Genomic DNA, 20,767 nt, shown 5'->3' with positions numbered 1-20,767 from the left:
ATAGTCGTTTGACGAAAAAAATATGTTGTAGTTATTGTTTTTCAGGTATTTAAATGTTAAGATAAGCACCCGAAAAAAAAAAGCATAATGGTAAAAGATGAATATCAATAATACCAATATCCATTGAAAATAAAAAATAAGATTTTAAAATAGAAAGTGATAGAATATTTTATTAGCAACAACAAATTCATAGTAATTTTCATATAGTTAATTAAAAAACATTTGTTTACAAAACTAGTTGTTATATATATATATATATATATATATATATAATAAACTGGTTTATTAAGAACGTCTGTTTTTTCTAGAAGAAAAATAAATAAAAAACTAACCTTTAGAGTAAAAAGGTGGTAAGAAAAGGTGACCTTTTTTTTTTCTTCTCTATACTAACGTTCTTTTTAATTTGATTTTTTTAACAAGGTGGTAAGATAGTTTTTAAAAAATTACACTTGTAAGAAAGTCAATATATTTAATAAGGGTAAATTTAAAAGGAAAAATTTAACTTGTGTGATGTATTAATGACATTGTTTGAAGTATACATATCAAGAAGAGAAGAGAGAGTCTAAATAAGAAGATCGGAGAGAATGTTGATTGCTACGCAATTGGCTCAATGTGAAAAACAAACTTTTCTCATACTCTACACCAATGTCGGTAGCCACAAATGAAAACTAAAAAGTCTTCAATTTCAATCACTCATTCAATGCAACATGACTCCCTCCAAAAAAGCCAAACCAAAACCAAAACCAAAACTTGCTGTCCCAGTTATTTACTACATGGGTCCCACATGAGATTTTTACCTATCTCAACAGCCTTTGCATCTTTGCCTTGACTTTTGCTTGACTGAAACAAAGAAAGGGGCGTGCATCTATATACTACTTGCATTTAATTGTTCTTAATCGATGGGAAGATAATATCTTTATTTCCTTCACCTTATCATCTTTGAAGTGTAGGAACCCAAAAGCCTTAATTTTCACTCTCATTTGAGAAACCAGAAAGTAGTGAATGCATTTTTTGAGATTTTCCCAGGCCTGAGGGAAGCTTGTTTTCATCAATGGCCCTTGTTAGAGCTCAAGGGCCTCCTCTTCCGAGAATTTTCCTTGTCGTTACGACGTGTTCTTGAGTTTCAGAGGTGAAGACACTCGCAAAACTTTTACCGACCACCTCTATACTGCCTTCGTCAACTCAGGGATTCAAACTTTCCGAGACGACGATGAACTAGAGAGAGGAGAAAATATCAAGCCAGGACTGCAGGAAGCAATCCAAGAATCGCGAAGTTCTGTCATTGTGTTTTCGAAAGACTACGCGTCATCCAAATGGTGCCTTGACGAGCTTGCGTTGATCCTTGAACGCAAGAGGATCTCAGGCCATGTAGTTTTACCTGTCTTCTATGACGTTGATCCATCTGAGGTGAGGAAGCAGACAGGAAGTTTAGAAAAAGCATTTGCTGGACACCAAAAAAATCGATCTTTGAACAAGGACAAGGTAAATGTATGGAAGGCAGCACTTACAGAAGCTGCTAATCTAGGAGGCATGGTCTTACAAAACGAAGCTGATGGGTAAATTCCATTACCACTCTTGAATTGATTAACTATAGGATCTATTTCTAGTTATAATGTCAACGTTAATATTATTGAATTCATGGCATATGGCAGGTTGATTTTATTTATTTCCACTTTCATTGCAAATTTTTTAGGCATGAGTCAAAGTTTATCAACAAAATTGTTAAAGTGATTGAAGGCAAGCTAAGACGCAACCCCTTAACTGTTGCTCCTTACCTGATTGGAATGGATCATCGAGTAAAAGAAATTAATTTATGGTTACAGGATGGATCATCCGATGTTGGAATATTGGTGGTTTATGGGATTGGCGGAATTGGGAAGACCACCATCGCACAAGTTGTTTATAATTCAAACTTCAAAAGATTTAAGGGAAGCAGTTTCCTTGAAAACATCAGAGAAATTTCTGAAGGGTGCAACGGCTTGGTTCAAATGCAAATACAACTTCTCTCTGATATTTTGAATGGGAGAGAAGTGACAGTACGAAGTGTCAGTGAGGGAATACGTTAAGATTAAAGATGTCATAAGTTGTAAGAAGGTTCTTCTTGTTCTCGACGATGTAGATCATTTGAGCCAATTTGATGCAATACTTAGAATGCGAGATTGTTTTTATCCTGGGAGTAAAATCATTATAACAACTAGATGTGCAGGGTTGTTCAAGGCTGAGGTTGTTAAGGTGCATAACGTTGAAACTTTTAATCATGATGAATCATTGGAGCTCTTTAGTTGGCATGCTTTTGGACAGGACCATTCCATTGAAGGTTACACGAAACTTTCAGAAAAGGTTGTAAGCCAGAGCGGAGGACTTCCATTAGCTCTTAAAACTTTGGGTTCTTCACTATCAGGGCAAAGTATAGCTGTATGGGAAAGTGCATTAAAGAAATTGGAAGTTATTCCAAACGGTGACATCATGAATAAGCTCAAAATAAGCTATGACTCTTTACAAGATAACCATGACCAGGACTTATTTCTCCATGTTGCATGTTTCTTCATTGGAAAGGACAAGGATGTCACTGTGAAAATACTGGATGGATGTGATTTCTATACGACTGTCGGCATTCAAAATCTCATTGATATATGTCTGGTAACTATAGATGGAGATAATAAGTTGAGGATGCATCAAATGATTCGTGATATGGGAAGAGAAATTGTTCGCCTTGAATCAAAGGAGCCTGAAAAACGCAGCAGATTATGGTATCGTAAGGATTCTCTCAATGTATTGAGAGAAAAGAATGTAAGCAACATGCTCCTTTTACGTATGCATATGTGCATGCTTGTTCTTTTCTAGAGTGAATTGTTAGTTCATATCTAAATGGGTTTTTTTTTTTGAATAGGGTTCAAAAAAAATTAGTGGTCTTGCCCTGCATATGTACCGTGTAGAAACTCCTTCAGGAAATTCAAAAAAGGTAGTCTTGGAAACCAATGCATTTACAAGGATGGTGAAACTGAGATTACTCCAGCTGAGTTATGTACAACTCAGTGGAGGTTATGAAGAATTTCCTAAAGGATTGAGATGGTTGTATTGGCTTGAGTTCCCTTTAGACTCTATACCCTCTGATTTTCTTTTGGAGAGCCTGGTTGTTCTTGAAATGCACGACAGTAGCTTAAGAAAAATATGGAAGGGAACAAAGGTATACATGCTACTCCACACTTTTCTTTTTGTGTTTTTAAGGATTTTGATGATTGTTATACTTTTAGATGTGTAGAAATTCACTCCCTGCCTTCTTGCATTGTTTTCAGTTTCTTCCATCATTAAAGATTCTTGATCTCAGTGGTTCCTATATCCTCACTGAAACTGGTGACTTCTCGTTGGTCCCCAATCTTGAGAGGTTGATTCTTGACGATTGTGTAAGCTTGGTTGATGTCCATGAGTCCATTGGAAACCTAGAGAAACTTGTGCACCTGAATATGAAAAATTGCAAAAATATTAGGAAGCTTCCAAAGAGAATTTCTATGCTAAAATCACTTGAAACTCTCATTTTATCTGGTTGCTCTAGTCTTAATGAGTTCCCAATGCAGATGGGGGAAATGGAATCTCTAAAAGTGTTTAAAGCAGATGAAATTCCAATAGGTCAACTACCCACTTTACCCTACACTTTAGTTGTTTTAAGTCTTGTAAACTGCAATCTTTCTGATGATTCTTTTCCACGAGAATTCGGTAACATACCTTCATTGCAGAAATTGGATTTAAGTCATAATCCGATTTGTAGCTTACCAGATTTCATCAGAGGCCATACAGGGCTCGGTCAACTTGCATTTGGCCAGTGTACGAGGCTCAAATCGCTTGTAGGGCTACCAAGAGTAAACATGTTGGTTGCGATCCATTGTGACTCACTGGAAAAAGTAACATTCCAATCCATTTCATGCATACCAGGGAGATTCATTAATGGTTTCACCGCAAAACTGGTTGAGATTGAATATTGGTACAAGTTAGAACCCATTGGAAGAGTTGATGCAAAAATGAGAAGCCTTTTGGGCTTGTGCAACTTGGAATCTATGGAAGCCATTAGCATTAGGATGTACACTCCAGATTGGCTCTCTTCAGAAGCTGGGAAAATCCGTCCCATCGAGGTGCTTCTCTCTCTCTCACACTCTCAACACAAAAAATATGCAAGACTTGACTAATTACTTTTATTATTTGGCATAGGGACTGCATGAATCTGGTATATTCAGCACATTTCTTCCTGGAGATGAGGTTCCAGGACAGTTCAGTGACAGAAGTGAAGGATCCTTAGTATCTTTTACTGTGCCTCCTTTACTTCCTAATCTTCGGATTCAAGGCTTGAACATCTTCACTGTCTACACAGAGTATTTCAACGGCTATTCCTCCTCTAGCATACCTAATCCACTACTTATCAGAGTCTGTAATAAGACAAAGGGTCTGAAGTGGATCTATGCACCATCATGCCATGGTGTTCCTGACGATGAAAACCAAGTGATGTGGTTAAGTCATTGGAAGTTGGGAAGTGGATTGGAAGGCGGCGATGAAGTGAGTGTTTCAGTGTTTACGAAACCTTCGTTTCGGGTGAAAGAATGTGGCATCCAGCTTGTGCATGAGCAAGAAGATGAGATGAGTACCCAACACAACACTATAGTTCCTAGTTATTTATCTGCCATTGGTCGGGATTTGTCAGAATTTATTCCAGGAACATAATACCTAGGGGGTGAACCTTTTCTCAGACTAACTAGAGAAGATGTTTTGGGTTGGAAAAAGGAAGTTTGGTTCAATGACATCTCTGGAGACTCTGATGAGGAAACAGGTATGGTGTTTAGCCAATCACTGAGTTCATACGGGCGCGATGCTATTCATACTACCAGTTTGTCACCCTGCACTCTTTTTGTACGTAATGCCTTTAAACAAAACGATAAAATACTAATTTTAGAGTGTAAGATGATAATGCGGGAGTGGGAATATGTAGCAGCTGCCTTTACTTTGTTGATAGTTAGACACTCCATGAAATGAAACACATGCAAATTCATCCTCATTCACTTTAAAGAATTTAATTCCTCTGATGTTCTATATGTATGGTGTCCGTATGTTTTGTTTTCTAGACAAAGAAGAAATACAGCAGGGTGACGAGCCGCTTGCGCTGGTAGCAGCAGCCGAAACATTAGTAGAAGCAGAGAGGGCAAGCAGAGGCAACAAGATTCTCATTATGACTGCAGTCTTCTTTCTCTTCCTTTTTCTAATCTCTCTTCCTTCTCTCCCTTTCCTGTCAAAGTACTTTATCTGAATAGGCGATCAATCTTGGTGGGGGGTTTATTTGTTTGTATGTTTCTGTTAAGAGTTTATCTGCCTTCAACATGCCCTTCTTGTCATACATTTCAATGAACACCCAACTCAGTTTTGAAAACCACTCAATTTCGAGACAGAAAGCAGCTTGCAACAACCCCCTATCTCATGCAGGACAAAAATCAGACAGAGAAGAACTTATAAGCCCTTACAAGTTACAACCAGAAAAGAAAAAAAGAAAAAGCCCTTGGAACCAGGAAGTTCAGAAATTGCTAGTCTCCCCTGTAAAGAGATGAAGATATCTCTGATGTTGTTAGCAAAATAAACTCTGCAAAGTTTGCTGCTTAGTGCTGTAACTAGTATGACCACAAATTTCCCAGATTTCTACCTGTTCTGTTCTGCTTACTAATTTCTGCAATGTATGGAGCCTTGTGCTCCAAGAAATCTATCCCTTGGCATAAATTGGTAGGCCATCTGTGCTGGGCTGGGCTTTTGCTATCCGACCCCAAAGACTGATTTATGACATAGGATGTACACCCCAGATATGCTCTATTCGAATGGCAGGATGCATCCCATTGAGGTAATTGCTCTCTCTCTCTCTCTCTCTCTCTCTCCCAAAACTTATACCGCATGCTCAAAATATTGGATTTTCAACTATTGCTCGTCAGTAATTGCAGCGATGTTGTGTCTAATATCATGTGCTATGTAAGTTGAGAAAGAGAAGTTTGGTTATTAATCAACAATTTTACTAATTGCTATTCGGTATAGGGACTGTATGAAGATGGTATATTTAGCACATTTCTTCCTGGAAACGAGGTTCCAGGCCAGTTCCATAGAAGTAAGGGGTCCTCAGTGTCTTTTACTGTGCCTTTACTTCCAACTCTCAAGATCAGAGGCTTGAACATCTTCTCTATTTATGCAAATTCCAACATGTATTCTTTTTCTAGTATGCCTAATCCAGTAATTATCGAAGTCAGTAACATTAGCAAGGGTATGAACTGGGTCTACGCCCCAACATGCTATGGTCTGCCGGACGAAGAAAATGACGTGATATGGTTAAGTCACTGGAAGTTTGGGAGTCTATTGGAAGGCGGGGATGAAATGAATGTTTCAGTAGTTACAAAACCTTCGTTTCAAGTGAAAGAATGTGGCATCCAGCTTGTGCATGAGCAAGTATGGGAGATTAGTAGCCAACACGGCGACACAGATCCTTGTTATCCATCTGACATTGGTGGGAATTTGCCAGAGTTTATTCCAGGAACATACTTCATGTGGGGTGGACCCCTAAATAAAGAATGTAGAAATGTTGTTTTTAGCTGGAAAAGAGAAGATTGGTTCAAAGAAATCTTTGGAGACTCTAATGAAGAAACAGGTATGTTGTTTAGATATCACTGATAAATTAGCACCGCAAGTTAATTGTGGTGGCAATGCTATTCGTACTCTCAGTTTGTCCTACTGCACTTTTCCTGCTCGTGTTTTGAAATACAGAGTGGGAATAGGTGCTGCTCTGTTCATTATTTTGATGTTGAAACGCACGCCAAGCCATCCACATTCATTTCAAAGAATTTAGTTCCTTCTGATATTTTATGTTGACTTTCTGGTACTCGTGTGTTTTGTAGACAAAGAAGAAAGGCAGCCACAGGGTGACGATGAGCCGCTTGCACTTGCAGCAGTAGCAGAAACATTAATAGAAGCAGAGAGGACAAACAACAACTGTGGTAGCGGAGGCAGCAAGATTATCGTTATTATTGGTGCTTTCTTCTTTCTCTTCCTTTCTCTAGTACTCTCTCGCTCTTTTCTCCCTCACCCAAAAAAGAAAAAGGACAGGCCACAATGTAATGTATTTCAAATGCTGCCCCACCCCCATATGTAATCAAAATGGAAAAGCTTCAATTACAATTTTACCCGTGTGAAATCCATGGACCGGAAGCAGTCTTCTTCTTCTTTTTTGGGTCGAACTGAAGCGGTCTTTGGGAGCATATCGGCCACTGTCTTCTCTCTCCCTGTCTCTAGTAGTCTCTCGCTCTTCTCTTTCTCAGTGAAAGAAATGACAGGCCACAAGCCCTCCATGAAAATTGTTGTATTTGATGCAATCATCTTTGCTTCAGATGGTCTATCTGCAGTCAAAGTACTTTATCTGAATGATTGTGATTGATTAGTCTTGATGGTTTTTTTTTAACTTTTTTTTTAATTTGGTGATTAATTGGCTGATAAGAGTAGTTAGTTCTGCCTTCATCATGCAGATTAATTGGCTGATAAGAGCGGTTACTTTTAATCTTTAAGGACACATTATCGATTGATTCTCTTAAACATTTATGCTTACGTTACTGCTTAACAATATTGGCAAATTTTTAATCTTAAAGTTATGCAGATGTAAAAAGAACTCTTTATACAGTCTAACTTGTAAATTGGTAACAAAAAAGCTAAGCAAAATCCGTGGACACGAGCTTGCAACTTGAGATAGGCCAGCCACTTAGAAAAATGTGAGAAGAATCTCCCCAACTTTATTTTGCTTGACCAAGAAAGTAAGGACATACATGAGCTGCTTGCTTCTATCAAATTATCATGATATCTCAGCTGAGAAACCAGCAACAAGTCATCTGATATTTCCCTAGATCATAGGCAAGTTTATTGCATCTTTGTTCATCCATGGCCCTTGTAAGATCTCAAGAAGCCTCCTCTTCTGATGCTAACTGTGGTTGTAGTTATCACGTGTTCTTGAGCTTCAGAGGTGAAGACACTCGCAGGACTTTTACTGACCACCTTTATACAGCCTTTGTCAATTCAGGGCTACAAACTTTCCGAGACGACGATGAACTTGAGAGAGGGGAAGGGATCAAGACAGAGCTGGAGAAAGCAATCCAACACTCACGAAGTTCTGTCATTGTGTTCTCGAAAAACTACGCGTCTTCCAAATGGTGCCTTGACGAACTAGTGAAGATCCTTGAACGCAAGAGGGCCTCTAATGAGCATGTAATTTTACCAGTCTTCTATGACATTGACCCATCTGAGGTGAGGAAACAGACAGGAAGCTTGGCAAAAGCATTTGCTAGACACCGACAGAACCGATCTTTGAACAAGGACAGGATAAGTGGATGGAGAGCAGCACTTACAGAAGTTGCAGATCTGGCAGGGATGGTCTTACAAAATGAAGCTGATGGGTAATCATTCTTCCCATTACAACTGGTAGATTTTATGTAGCCTCATTAATTAGATTCCTATCTGGCTATATAGACTATAGTACTTCAACACATAACTTTCTCATGCTGTAATTATTGGAAAATACTAGGAAATGTTATTCTTCATTCACGACAATCACAATTTGACATGTATGCATAATTTTTCTTTTCACTTACATGGAAGAGCCAAACAGTATTCACAATTAGTTCCATATAACACAGACTTAATAGCTTAATTATTTGAAGTCATGGCATGCCATGTTTGATTCAATAATATTCATTTTGATTGCAATTTTCTAGGCACGAGGCAAAGTTTATTAAGAAAATTGTTAAAGTGATTGAAGGCAAGCTAAGTCGCACTCCCTTAAGTGTTTCCCCTTACCTGATTGGAATCGATCATCGAGTGAAAGACATTAATTCATGGTTGCAAGATGGATCCTCCGATGTTGGCATATGTGTAATTTATGGGATTGGGGGAATAGGGAAGACAACCATTGCGCAAGTTGTTTACAATTCAAATTTTTCAAGATTTGAAGGAAGAAGTTTCCTTGAAAATATAAGGGAAATTTCTGAACAACCCAATGGATTGGTTCAAGTACAAATGCAACTTCTTTCTGATATTCTGAATGGGAGAAAAGTAAAAATACACAATATTAGTGAGGGGATCACTAAGATTAAAGATGTCATAAGCTGTAAAAAAGTACTTCTTATTCTCGATGATGTGGATCATATGCGCCAATTAGATGCCATACTTAGAATGAAAGATTGGTTTTGCGCAGGAAGTAAAATCATTATAACAACTAGGTCTGTGGGGTTGCTAAAGGCTCATCAAGATGTTAAGGTGCATAACATTGAAACTTTAAATCATGTTGAATCACTGGAGCTCTTTAGTTGGCATGCTTTCGGACAGGACCATCCGATTGGAGGTTACATGGAACTTTCAGAAAGCATAGTAAAGCACAGTGGAGGGCTTCCTTTAGCTCTTCAAACTTTGGGTTCTTCTCTATCAGGGCAAAGTATAGATGTATGGGGAAGTGCATTAAAGAAATTGGAAGTTATTCCAAATAGTGACATCATGAGTAAGCTCAGAATAAGCTACGACTCTTTACAAGATGACCATGACCAAAATCTGTTTCTCCATATCGCATGTTTCTTTATTGGAAATGACATGGATGTTGTTGTCACAATACTAGATGGATGTGATTTCTTTACAATTGTTGGCATGCAAAATCTCATCGATAGATGTTTGGTAACAATTGATGAGTATAAAAAGGTGAAGATGCATCAAATGATTCGTGACATGGGAAGAGAAATTGTTCGCCTCGAATCAAAGCAGCCTGAGAAGCGTAGTAGATTATGGCATCATAATGATTCTCTAAGTGTATTGAGAGAAAAGAATGTAAGAAACATGCTTCTTTTATGTACATGTGTGCATTTTTGTTGGTTCATATCTAAGTGTTTTTTTTTCCTGTTAGGGTTCGAAAAGAGTTGAAGGACTTGCCCTGAACATGCATATGTACCCTGTAGAAAATCGTTCAAGAAATTCGAATAAGGTGGTCTTGGAAACCATTGCATTTACAAGGATGGTGAAACTAAGATTACTACAGCTTAGTGCCGTACAACTCAATGGAGGTTATAAAGAATTTCCTAAAGGTTTGAGATGGTTATATTGGCTTGAATTTCCTTTAGATTCTATACCCTGTGATTTTCTTTTGGAGAGCTTGGTTGTTCTTGAAATGCACTACAGTAGCTTAAGAAAAATCTGGAAGGGAACAAAGGTATATATGCTACTCCTCCAAGCGTTTTTTTTTTTTTTTTTCTAATTATTTTATTTATGGATTTTGATGATTATACATGTGTATGATTAAACTCCCTGTCTTCTTGCAGGGTCTTCCATCTTTAAAGATCCTTGATCTCAGCTATTCCCGTCACCTCATCGAAACTGGGGATTTCTCTTTGGTCACCAATCTAGAGAGGTTGATTCTTAATAAATGCAGGAGCTTGGTTGATGTCCATGAATCCATTGGAAACCTGGAGAAACTTGTTTACTTGAATATGAAAGATTGCGAAAATATTAGAAAGCTTCCAAAGAGCATTTCTATGCTAACATCACTTGAAACACTTATTATTTCTGGTTGCTCAAGTCTTAATGAGTTCCCAATGGAGATGGGGAAAATGGAATCTTTAAAAGTGTTTCAAGCAGATGGGATTCCGATAGATCAATTACACACTTCCACTTTACCCTGCAATTTAGTTGTTTTAAGTCTAACAAACTGTAATCTCTCTGATGATGCTTTCCCAAAGGATTTTGGTAACTTATCCTCGTTGCAGAGCTTGGATTTAAGTCATAATCCAATTCGCAGCTTACCAGATTGCATCAGAGGCCTTACCGCGCTTGATCACCTTGCATTTTCGCAGTGTACAAGGCTCAAATCGCTTGTAGGGCTACCACGAATAACAGAACTTGTTACGATCCATTGTGAGTCGTTGGAAAGAGTTACATTTCAATCAATTTCGTGCCTACCGGAAAAGTTTATTTATGGTTACAACTTCAAGCTAGCTGAGATTGAGTACTGGTACAAGTTAGAACCCATTGGAATGGTGGATGTTGAAATGAGAAAGCTCTTGGGCTTGTGCAACTTGAATTCCATGGAAGCCATTAGGATGTACACCCCAGATAGGCTCTCTTCAGGAGATGGGACTATGCATCCCATCCAGGTGCCTCTCTCTCTCTCTCTCTCTCTCTCTCTCTCTCTCAGACACACACACATAATATGTAAGAATTGAATTACTGATATCAACATTTGGTATAGGGACTGCATGAATATGGTATATTCAGCACATTTCTTCCTGGAGATGAGGTTCCAGGACAGTTTAGTGACAGAAGTGAAGGATCCTCAGTATCTTTTACTGTGCCTCCTTTACTTCCCAATCTTCGGATTCGAGGCTTGAACATCTTCACTGTCTACACAGAGTGTTACAACGGTTATTCCTCCTCTAGCATACCTAATCCACTACTTATCAGAGTCTGTAATAAGACAAAGGGTCTGAAGTGGATCTATACACCATCATGCCATGGCGTTCCAGACAACGAAAAACAAGTGATGTGGTTAAGTCATTGGAAGTTCGGGAGTGGATTGGAAGGCGGCAATGAAGTTACTGTTTCAGTGTTTACGAAACCTTTGTTTCGTGTGAAAGAATGTGGCATCCAGCTTGTGCATGAGCAAGAAGACGAGATGAGTACCCAACACAACACTATAGTTCCTAGTTATGCATCTGCCATTGGTCGGGATTTGTCAGAATTTATTCCAGGAACATACTACCTAGGGGGTGGACCTTTTCTCAGACTAACTAGAGAAGATGTTTTGGGTTGGAAAAAGGAAGTTTGGTTCAATGACATCTCTGGAGACTCTGAAGAAGAAACAGGTATGGTGTTTAGCCAATCACTGAGTTCATATGGGCAGTATGCTATTCGTACTACCAGTTTGTCATCCTGCACTCTTTTTGTATGCAATGCCTTTAAACAAAACGATAAAATACTAATTTTAGAGTGTAAGATGATAATGTGGGAGTGGGATATATAGCAGCTTTTACTTTGTTGATAGTTAGAGACTCCACGAAATGGAACACATGCAAATTCATCCTCATTCACTTTAAAGAATTTAATTCCTCTGATGTTCTATGTATGGTGTTTGTATGTTTTGTTTTCTAGACAAAGAAGAAATACAGCGGGGTGACGAGCCGCTTGCGCTGGTAGCAGCAGCCGAAACATTAGTAGAAGCAGAGAGGGCAAGCAGAGGCAACAAGATTCTCATTATGACTGCAGTCTTCTTTCTCTTCCTTTCTCTAATCTCTTTGCCTTATCTCTCTTTCCTGTCAAAGTACTTTATCTGAATAGGCGATCAATCTTGGTGGGGGGTTTATTTGTTTGTATGTTTTTGTTAATTATCCGCTGATAAATTGGCTTATAAGAGTTTATCTGCCTTCAACATGCCCTTCTTGTCATACATTTCAATGAACAACCCAACTCAGTTTTGAAAACCACTCAATTTCGAGACAGAAAGCAGCTTGCAACAACCCCATATCTCATGCAGGACAAAAATCAGACAGAGAAGAACTTATAAGCCCTTACAAGTTACAACCAGAAAAGAAAAAAAGAAAAACCCTTGGAACCAGGAAGTTCAGAAATTGCTAGTCTCCCCTGTAAAGAGATGAAGATATCTCTGATGTTGTTAGCAAAATAAACTCTGCAAACTTTGCTGCTCAGTGCTGTAACTTGTATGACCACAAATTTCCCAGATTTTTACCTGTTCTGTTCTGCTTACTAATTTCTGCAATGTATGGAGCCTTGTGCTCCAAGAAATCTATGCCTTGGCATAAATTGGTAGGCCATCTGTTCTGGGCTGGGCTTTTGCTATCCGACCCCAAAGACTGATTTATGACATAGGGCCAGTGAGCTGTGATGAATTTGGAACTTTTGAGGGGCACATGCACTTGTATTTTTAAAATTCTGAGATGCATTTATGGCAGTCATAGTGTTACAGGCATAGAAATTGTACTAATTTCATCCATCCCCTCCAGTTTTTCAAACTAAGCTAAGCTAAGCTTGACTTCTTGTAAGCTCGATTTTCGTTCAACAATGCATCACCAACTCACAATCACTCATGCAATTCGGACAACTGTTGCTATGCAACTTGAACAACTATTGCAGCAAACTTTTTGTGTTATGCACTCAAATTACTCAACAACCTATTATCCAAGACTTCCTTTCTATCAATCGAAATGTGAAAAGAAGTGTGGTTCTGTGAAGATTGAAGAATATTTGGTCAGCCTTATCTGCCACTTCATCACGTGCCATTCATTCCCCCAATCACGCCCGCCATGTTTTAAGAAAAAGGAGAGAGAGAGATAGCATTGCATTTGCATTGGTAGTTGAAACTTGAAACCCCCTAATTAAACCCCCTCCCACCGGCCCACCCAAAATCCATTTATTAAATTTTAATAATTTTTGCCCGCTCACAGAAAAAAATAAATAAATACATTTATAAATTATACGCAAAAACAAAAAACTTTTCCATTTTTTATAAAATTAACCAAAAGTAAGTGGAAAATATTGATGATGTCCACGCCCATCCAAATTTCACATTCATTGACCCATCAACTGAGACACTGACACGTACATCACACGTCAGCACACTTGATACTCATCAAGGTGAAGATAGAATTGCTGCTTCTGCTGGTGTTGCTCTTCGGGTTGCTGCTGCTCTGAAGCCTCTTTCTGGCGACGGAGCTCCAGAACCTTCCGGTGCGAGTTGGAGTGCTGAGTCAGCACGAACGTTGGGCTTGCCGCGGGTCGGTACTCGGGCACGAGCCGACCAGACTTGAATCGGACCCCACACGCGTTGCACAGCGTCTTGGGGCCCATCGGACCTGCCCGCCACTGCGGCGTCTTCTCCGAAGCGCAGTGCGCGCACCGGCGTGGCTTGGAGGGCGACGGAGAAGCTTCCGATGGCTCTCTCTTGGGCTTCGCCCGTGAGTCGCTGGGCTCCGGTGGGCCGCCCCATTTTGAGCGATTGGTGCGAACCCGGCTCGGAAACAAGGACGACGTGTCGTTTGGGAAGGAAGCGGAGCCGAAGACGTTGGTGGTGGGGAAGTCGGTGAAGGAGTCGTCCACGAAGCGCGACAACCACTCCAATTCCGCCACGTCATCACTCTAATTCAACCCAAAAAATAAAAACCAAAAAATAAAAGAAACCCAAATTAGAATAGAATTAAAGAAAACAAAATGGGAAAATTGAAGTGAAAAAGAGAAAGGGAAAAGAAAATGTGGGCAATTACGGGTACACAGAGGTCGTTGGTGAAGTCGGTGGCGGCGGTGGGGTTGAAGGGGGTGGAGCTGACGTGGGGGTGCGGAGGTGGCGGTGGAGGGTGGAGGTCAATGGAGTCGGTGGAGGAAGTGGAGGAAGAGAAAAGGTCGTCGTTTGACAGGTCGAGAAGGTCGTCAATGGGAAAGTAGTCTTGCTGTTGGGCTAAGGAAGCAGATGCTCCTCCTCCGTACACGTCCTCCATTATTGTTCTTACCAATTTGCAGAGAGTCAGAGTAAAAAAGCTGAGTGATTTTAAAGAAATGGGTTTGTGGGTTCTCTCTGGCTCTCTCAGCTCTGTTCTTAGAGAGAGAGAGAGAGAGAAGAATGGGGGTTGATATATTGATGGAAGAGGGAGCAGAGGAACGTGCACAGAGAGAGAGAGAAATGAGTGTTTTAAATTTGGGGTTTTTTTCTTTTGTCTGAGCAGAGAGCACGGCAGTGCAGAGAGAGCAGCAGAAAGCACACTAGTGCTGCCCAGTACAACACACCAGCAGTGCTTCTACAACCCTCCAAACCCCAGCATGGATAAATAAAATAAAATGGCTTTTGCTATTTTATTTATTTATTTATGGTGGTGATGATGATGCTAATATGGAAACTGCCAAGTGTACGGTGGGTTTCACGCAATCATGAACACGTGGCTACTCATGCAACCCATATATAACACTGCCCATTTACAGTTGTACACAGCAGTAAGGCTATAAGCTAGAGGGGTAACCTGAATCGCAGTGCAAGCTGTGCATTCATAATAGCGGACATTATACATTTTAATGTCTGTTGTTGGATGAGTTTAATTTTTTAGATTCGTGTAGCAGATAAGCGAAATCATATTTATTCAACGGTGATTAACTTGGTGGTAATGCTCGTCACCGCTTAAAAGTGTTGAGTAGAAATACTATCTTTATAATAAGGTGAAAAATAATTGATATTATGGATCGTCAACTTAAAACAAACCTTATCAAGGAATTGAGCTGTAAGCACAAAATGGATTGATGGAGATTGAGTCCATCAATTTATACTTGAAATAGTAACATTTGTTCCACAAGGAAGAAAGCTTCACAAGTTCCATATACAAATATAGGGCATTGACACCTTGTACTTGTAGCAATCTGTTTCTCATAGTTTTCGCGCTCACTTGGTTCTCAAATAATCTGAAAATGATAAGGTGGGTGGTAGCTTAAAAACGCAAGTAATTGGATAAACAAGAAATTAATAAGTGTAAGTCAATTTATTTATACCAGCTCAGATTGAAGATACATGGGAATTCCCTCAAGTCAAACTGGACACCTAGTTCGAAGCTTATTCCAGTCCCTAAGGTAAATAATTGGTAAGCACCAAAAAAATAGAAAAAAAGAAGTTAATTATTGGATGTAATCCCGAGAGAGTATTTTTGTTCATCGTTTTAACTCAAAGTTAGATTCAAGTTGAATAGCAAACAGGCTCATAGTTTCTCACGTGCAATTACTTTTTTAAATAGATAGGTTATACGATGACTTATTATACAAGATGAAATTTGTCCTCAAGTGCTACTTTCGCAATGCTTTATATATATATATATATATATTTTTTATATTCTTTTTTTTTTCTTTTTCAATGTACTATTTTAAGATAGAGGATTGGAGGCTAAGAAATACTAATTTAAGATGCATTTTCTGATGAGCCTGACCCTGAGATGCCAAAATTAATAACTGCATAATAAATTTTGAACATCTTTTCTTTTTATATGCATATATAATAATAAAAAGATGTGTTTTGAAAATTGAATAGGTGTAGTGTAGAAGCCTAGAAGGGCAAGAAAGAGATATATATATATATATATAGGTGAGGGTCGGGACAGAGGACATAAATGAAATGATTTTATGACACCGCCGGATTTGGTGATTTTCTAGTATTTTTATTTGAATCCAAATGTGGTAAGGACATTTAGAAAATGGAAATAAGAAAGGAGGACTGGAAGGAAGAACTTGAATTTAAAGGAAGAGAAGAGAAGATTTAGAATGTGAAAGGAGGACATGGAAGGAAGAACTTGAAGAAGAAAGAGAAGACATTAGATTGTTTTTAAATTTTAATTATCCCTCTCTGACGCTACCCCACTACCCCTTTATTTCTGGCATTACTTAACCGTGGATATGGACATGCATGCCCACCACCGACAGCTATTCCCAGCTGTCAATATTGTTTCTTCTTATTTTATAAGGTAAACTTTTGAAAACTTTCCCTTGAACTATAACGCTTGTCGAAATGTCTATCATAAATTATTTTTTCAGACAATTTAACCATCATAGACTATTTTAAATAGGTCAATTTAGCCCATACCGTTAGTTTTCATGTAATTTCATCCAATTTTCTCGTTAAAAATAATTAAATCTTTAAAAACTTAAAAAACACAAAATACAAAAATTTTAAAAACCCTAGCAATCAACGTCGTTCCCCACCTCATCTCCCAAAAACTCAATTTAGCCCTAACCTTTAAAACTCAAATCACCCAACCCAGGAAGGAGAAGAAATCCCTAAACTCCAAATTGGTACCACATCTTAAGGGGTACGTAACTGGATTAGGAAAAATATATATATATATATATATCTCTCTACTTAGCTATTGCTGGAAAGAGTAAACTGAAGAAGAAGGCATATGGATTTTATATCTTGATCCTGCCTTTTGGTTATCGGAGTAAAAAGAATCTCCTGTCAACAAATTGTATTGTGTCAGAATTCCCTTTCAAGATTTCTCGAGTCCTTGGCTATGGAGGGGATCAACTTCTCTTGAGTTGTTGCAATGCCAAAATTGCAAATGAGGCAGCAAGTATTGCGTCAGCAGTAAGATGGGGTTATGCCGACCATTTTGGCTTCAAAAAAGCAAACAGCAACTAATAAAATTTAGCTGGTTTACTTTTCTTCTTCTTTTTTCTATTTTGAATTTTTTTTTTTTGTTTTTACATTTTATTTTTATTTTTTCAATATTGGACTTTGTAAAATGACAAATTTACCCTTATAATTGACTGAAAATTGAATGGAAGCGTAGAAACTTGACGGTAGGTGCTTAAATTGATGATAAAATTTATTATAAGGGCTAAATTAGCTGAAAAAATAATTTATGATGGACATTTCAACAATCATTATAGTTCATGGGAGTTTTCGGCACTTTACCCTATTTTATACTAGCTTTTCATTATAAAAATATCTATGTAAATATTATTCTACGAGAGTCCTATATTTTAACAATAATCTACTGATTAATTATCCAAACTCTAAAGAAATGAACATCACTTTTACACAATAATTTGTTTTCAAAGTTTATTAGTATTTACATAAACGAGTATTTGAAACACATATGTATGTGATATTTGTTAAATTTCAGAGAGATAAGTCAACGGCTCATTACTAACAATATCAATATTGTCCCTAACTTAACTACTTATATAGCATAATAAATATAAAGTTTTATCACAAAAGATATCGATGTTATTAATAATGAGATCACTTATTATATATTATAATTTATTTAATCAAGTATCCGATATTTGTTATTAAAAAAGATCTCTTGCATTAGTTAATGGAAGTCCCCAAAAACGCGATTATTGCTACCATTTTTTTTCTTAAGAAAACATCTGCAATGTATTATAAATTGATGGATATCCAAATGCGAGAGACAATGAACACTCCCCTATGTAAATATGTGGGATTTAATAAAAAAAAAGGATAGGCTTCATCAGCAAGCACGTGTTGGAAGCAGAAGGTGGCGGTGGTGGAGGCCCACCATTTTGATATTGGGGGGTTGCATGGGAAAAACAAAAGATTTTGCACAAGAAAGAGTACCAAGCCGTACGATGCGCCACTTGTTGTGAGGAAAGTACGTCCCCCTTTTGCCTTTTCCTTTTGTTTTGATTGATTCATAATCTGACGTGATTCTCTTGATACATCACATTACTTTCGAGAGGAAAGGCTTTTGAATATCCTCATGCAAAATGTTACATTACCTTAATTATTTTTTAGAGTGGCATCTAGTTTAAGAGAAGAATTTTGACACCGCAAGTTTGTAGGTGATTTTTGATCGTTGATTTACTTTGGACTACATATCCATTGTATCAATGTTTGATATTCGTTTTCTTTTTCTCGAAACAGACGTTAAATTTAGAGGTTTTTTTCTTATTCTTCTGCGTAATCTTCTTTTCTTTGTGCTCCCTCTTTACCTTTCCATATGAATTCCCTTGATAACATCATCAACCATGCTCTATAATATTGGTACGAAATCAAATTAAGATACAGCAAAGCTTGTGGGACTTTTGGCCTTAGCGAGAGAGATGCCTCGAATCACGTGACATATATGACAGCAAAAATGGTGATCCCGATATTTAACGCATTTTCTTTTCTCAAAGTAACCCACCACAGTGCATGCATGTGCATGCTCATGTGCTCATTGATCCTGATTAATTAAAAAACAATTCAATTAATTATTTAATTATTGGCGTCAATTGATCCATCATCATATATTTCTGCCAATACCCCCGTATATATTCTCTGGACAAGTGATTCTGATTCTCTCAATTTTCAAATGGAATTAATTAATTAAGAAAATAATTAATAATAACAATCAAGTTACCAAGAAAAAAACAGTATATTAATTTGGGCTATGTCGGTGGATATGGGCTGTGGGCCAGGCTCGCATCACTTCTTAATAAGTGAGATATCAACTTTGGGCACGTGTTCTGCGTCCGTGATAGGAGACACTTCTCTGATGAGACGGCCCTTTTGCATGCAAAATTTGGACTTTGTTCTTCTTCTGTGTTTCGTTTCCATTGGTTGTAAGACTTCAATATATATATATTTTTTGAAGTTATAAATTTCTGCAATGGGCTTAACAGGTTCAAAAAATTTCAATTCTCAGAAGAATCCTCAAACTCCAACATTTATTTTTTGTGTGTATATAAATCTGTATATCAGTTGTTTTTTTAATTCGGATGTCTGACGTTATTATCATGTGGACGGTATTGTAAACGGAGAGAAAAGAGGAACGGGTAGTAGAAAATATATGGTGTCAACACTATAACAACATCCTAACATACAACATAAAAGAACAATCTAAAGAATAATAAGCATAATTTCCTCTTAACTTTGACATGTTATAGACTTGTATTGTGTCACTTGGTCAACATAATGTGTTCACTTCTTTGTATTTAAATTCGATTATCCTCATCTATACTTTCGGCTATTGTTTATATTAAAAAATAAGAACAAAAAACTTTGGTATTGTGTTCGCTTGGCATCAATTGCTAAAAGTTTTTGTTAAAAAGATAACTAAATGAAGTTATGAAGGAGGTAATCTTGCCCAAAAACCTCATAACAAATAAGAAGCTCTTAAATAGATTATCTGAATCTGATTGATTAGACAATAAAAAATCATATTAATTCTTCTAATAGTCATGAAATGGCTGGTAAATGAAAAAAGGGTCATGAAATGGGGGACGCCACGTGACTTGGTGAGTCCGTACAATAACTAGCGAGGCATTGCAGCATATGGCCATGTAGAACTCACATGCCTTGGAGTTTATATTGTATTATAATACAAAAAAAGATCACAAATTCACAATCATGATCCTCTGTGATCACATGGATTTCAGAGTTTAGTTTAGGGTGAGTTCTTCCGTCTCTATCTGCTATGCTAAGGATAATATTTGTTATGAGAAAAGTAAACTCTTAACTAGTGTAAGAGAGAGAACACTCCTAGCCCCACCCAAAAAGGAGTGGTGACTGCCATGAGTTTGGTCCCATCTTCCTCTTTCTTTACTTTTCTCTCAACATCCTCCCCTTCGCATCCCCTTTGCTCCCCCTTTCAGCTTCATCTTCCTCTCTATTTCGTTGTCTCGTTTATGACATAATTCCATAACATATTTATGAGGATCTATCCTTTTCAGTGTATGTGCTCGATTTGTCAAAGAGGAAAATCGATTGGTATAAATTTGTTATCTTTTAGTGCTTGCGGACAATGAGTTGGTTTTGTGACAACAAGGTTGCAATCCGATTAGTTTAGTTTCTTTATTTTTGGGATAAGTCGCACAAACTCTTTTCGGGTTTTCTCTTTTGTGAGAGTTTTTCACATCTTTTTTGTGAGAGTTTTTATTTGTATTCTTATGACTTGGTTTTTCCAAGCTTTATCTCTTTTTAATTGTTAAGAGTTTGCAATCTTAATTTAGATGCCTATGCCAGAGTTGAGTGATCATTAGTGGATGCACAACAGATTCTCTTAATGTTGAGTTTAGATTTCTCCGTAATTTTAATGGCCTTTTGTGGCTAATGGCTTATTTAACTAAATTATGAATACAATCCCACAATTTCTCAACAACAACAAAAACAAAAACTAGTTTAATAAAGACCATTAGATCTTCTATAGAAAAAAAGTACCATTAGATATGCGACTATTCTTTTTCTATATTT

General features: G+C 37.7%; 3 protein-coding genes and 1 pseudogene across 4 annotated transcripts; 3 read left to right on the top strand and 1 right to left on the bottom strand.

Moving 5' to 3' along the window:
• Positions 1 to 834: 834 nt before the first annotated feature.
• Positions 835 to 5,694, top strand: LOC103331753 (disease resistance protein RUN1-like; annotated as a pseudogene). The gene is made up of 6 exons (XR_016127051.1): positions 835 to 1,556; positions 1,694 to 2,790; positions 2,891 to 3,187; positions 3,297 to 4,127; positions 4,204 to 4,816; positions 5,109 to 5,694. The product of XR_016127051.1 is annotated as a disease resistance protein RUN1-like (transcript).
• LOC148917209 (uncharacterized) lies at positions 4,736 to 7,488 on the top strand. The gene is made up of 3 exons (XM_089052565.1): positions 4,736 to 5,869; positions 6,058 to 6,661; positions 6,909 to 7,488. The coding sequence occupies exons 1-3, from the start codon at positions 5,819 to 5,821 to the stop codon at positions 7,160 to 7,162; spliced, it is 909 nt and encodes a 302-aa protein (XP_088908691.1). The 5' UTR covers positions 4,736 to 5,818; the 3' UTR covers positions 7,163 to 7,488.
• Positions 7,489 to 7,619: 131 nt separating this feature from the next.
• Positions 7,620 to 12,459, top strand: LOC103331752 (disease resistance protein RUN1-like). Its single transcript, XM_089052563.1, has 6 exons — positions 7,620 to 8,450; positions 8,769 to 9,867; positions 9,944 to 10,246; positions 10,356 to 11,186; positions 11,282 to 11,894; positions 12,181 to 12,459. The coding sequence occupies exons 1-6, from the start codon at positions 7,939 to 7,941 to the stop codon at positions 12,360 to 12,362; spliced, it is 3,540 nt and encodes a 1,179-aa protein (XP_088908689.1). The 5' UTR covers positions 7,620 to 7,938; the 3' UTR covers positions 12,363 to 12,459.
• Positions 12,460 to 13,489: 1,030 nt separating this feature from the next.
• Positions 13,490 to 14,868, bottom strand: LOC103331690 (GATA transcription factor 4). The gene is made up of 2 exons (XM_008234336.2): positions 14,307 to 14,868; positions 13,490 to 14,181 (listed from the first exon to the last, which is right to left on the bottom strand). The coding sequence occupies exons 1-2, from the start codon at positions 14,535 to 14,537 to the stop codon at positions 13,657 to 13,659; spliced, it is 756 nt and encodes a 251-aa protein (XP_008232558.1). The 5' UTR covers positions 14,538 to 14,868; the 3' UTR covers positions 13,490 to 13,656.
• Between the last annotated feature and the right edge of the window lie 5,899 nt (positions 14,869 to 20,767).

Source organism: Prunus mume, linkage group LG5, assembly GCF_029339155.1.
Source record: "Prunus mume cultivar Tortuosa linkage group LG5, ASM2933915v1, whole genome shotgun sequence".
NCBI classification, from domain to species: domain Eukaryota; kingdom Viridiplantae; phylum Streptophyta; class Magnoliopsida; order Rosales; family Rosaceae; genus Prunus; species Prunus mume.
This window is presented reverse-complemented; position numbering and strand designations above follow the sequence as displayed.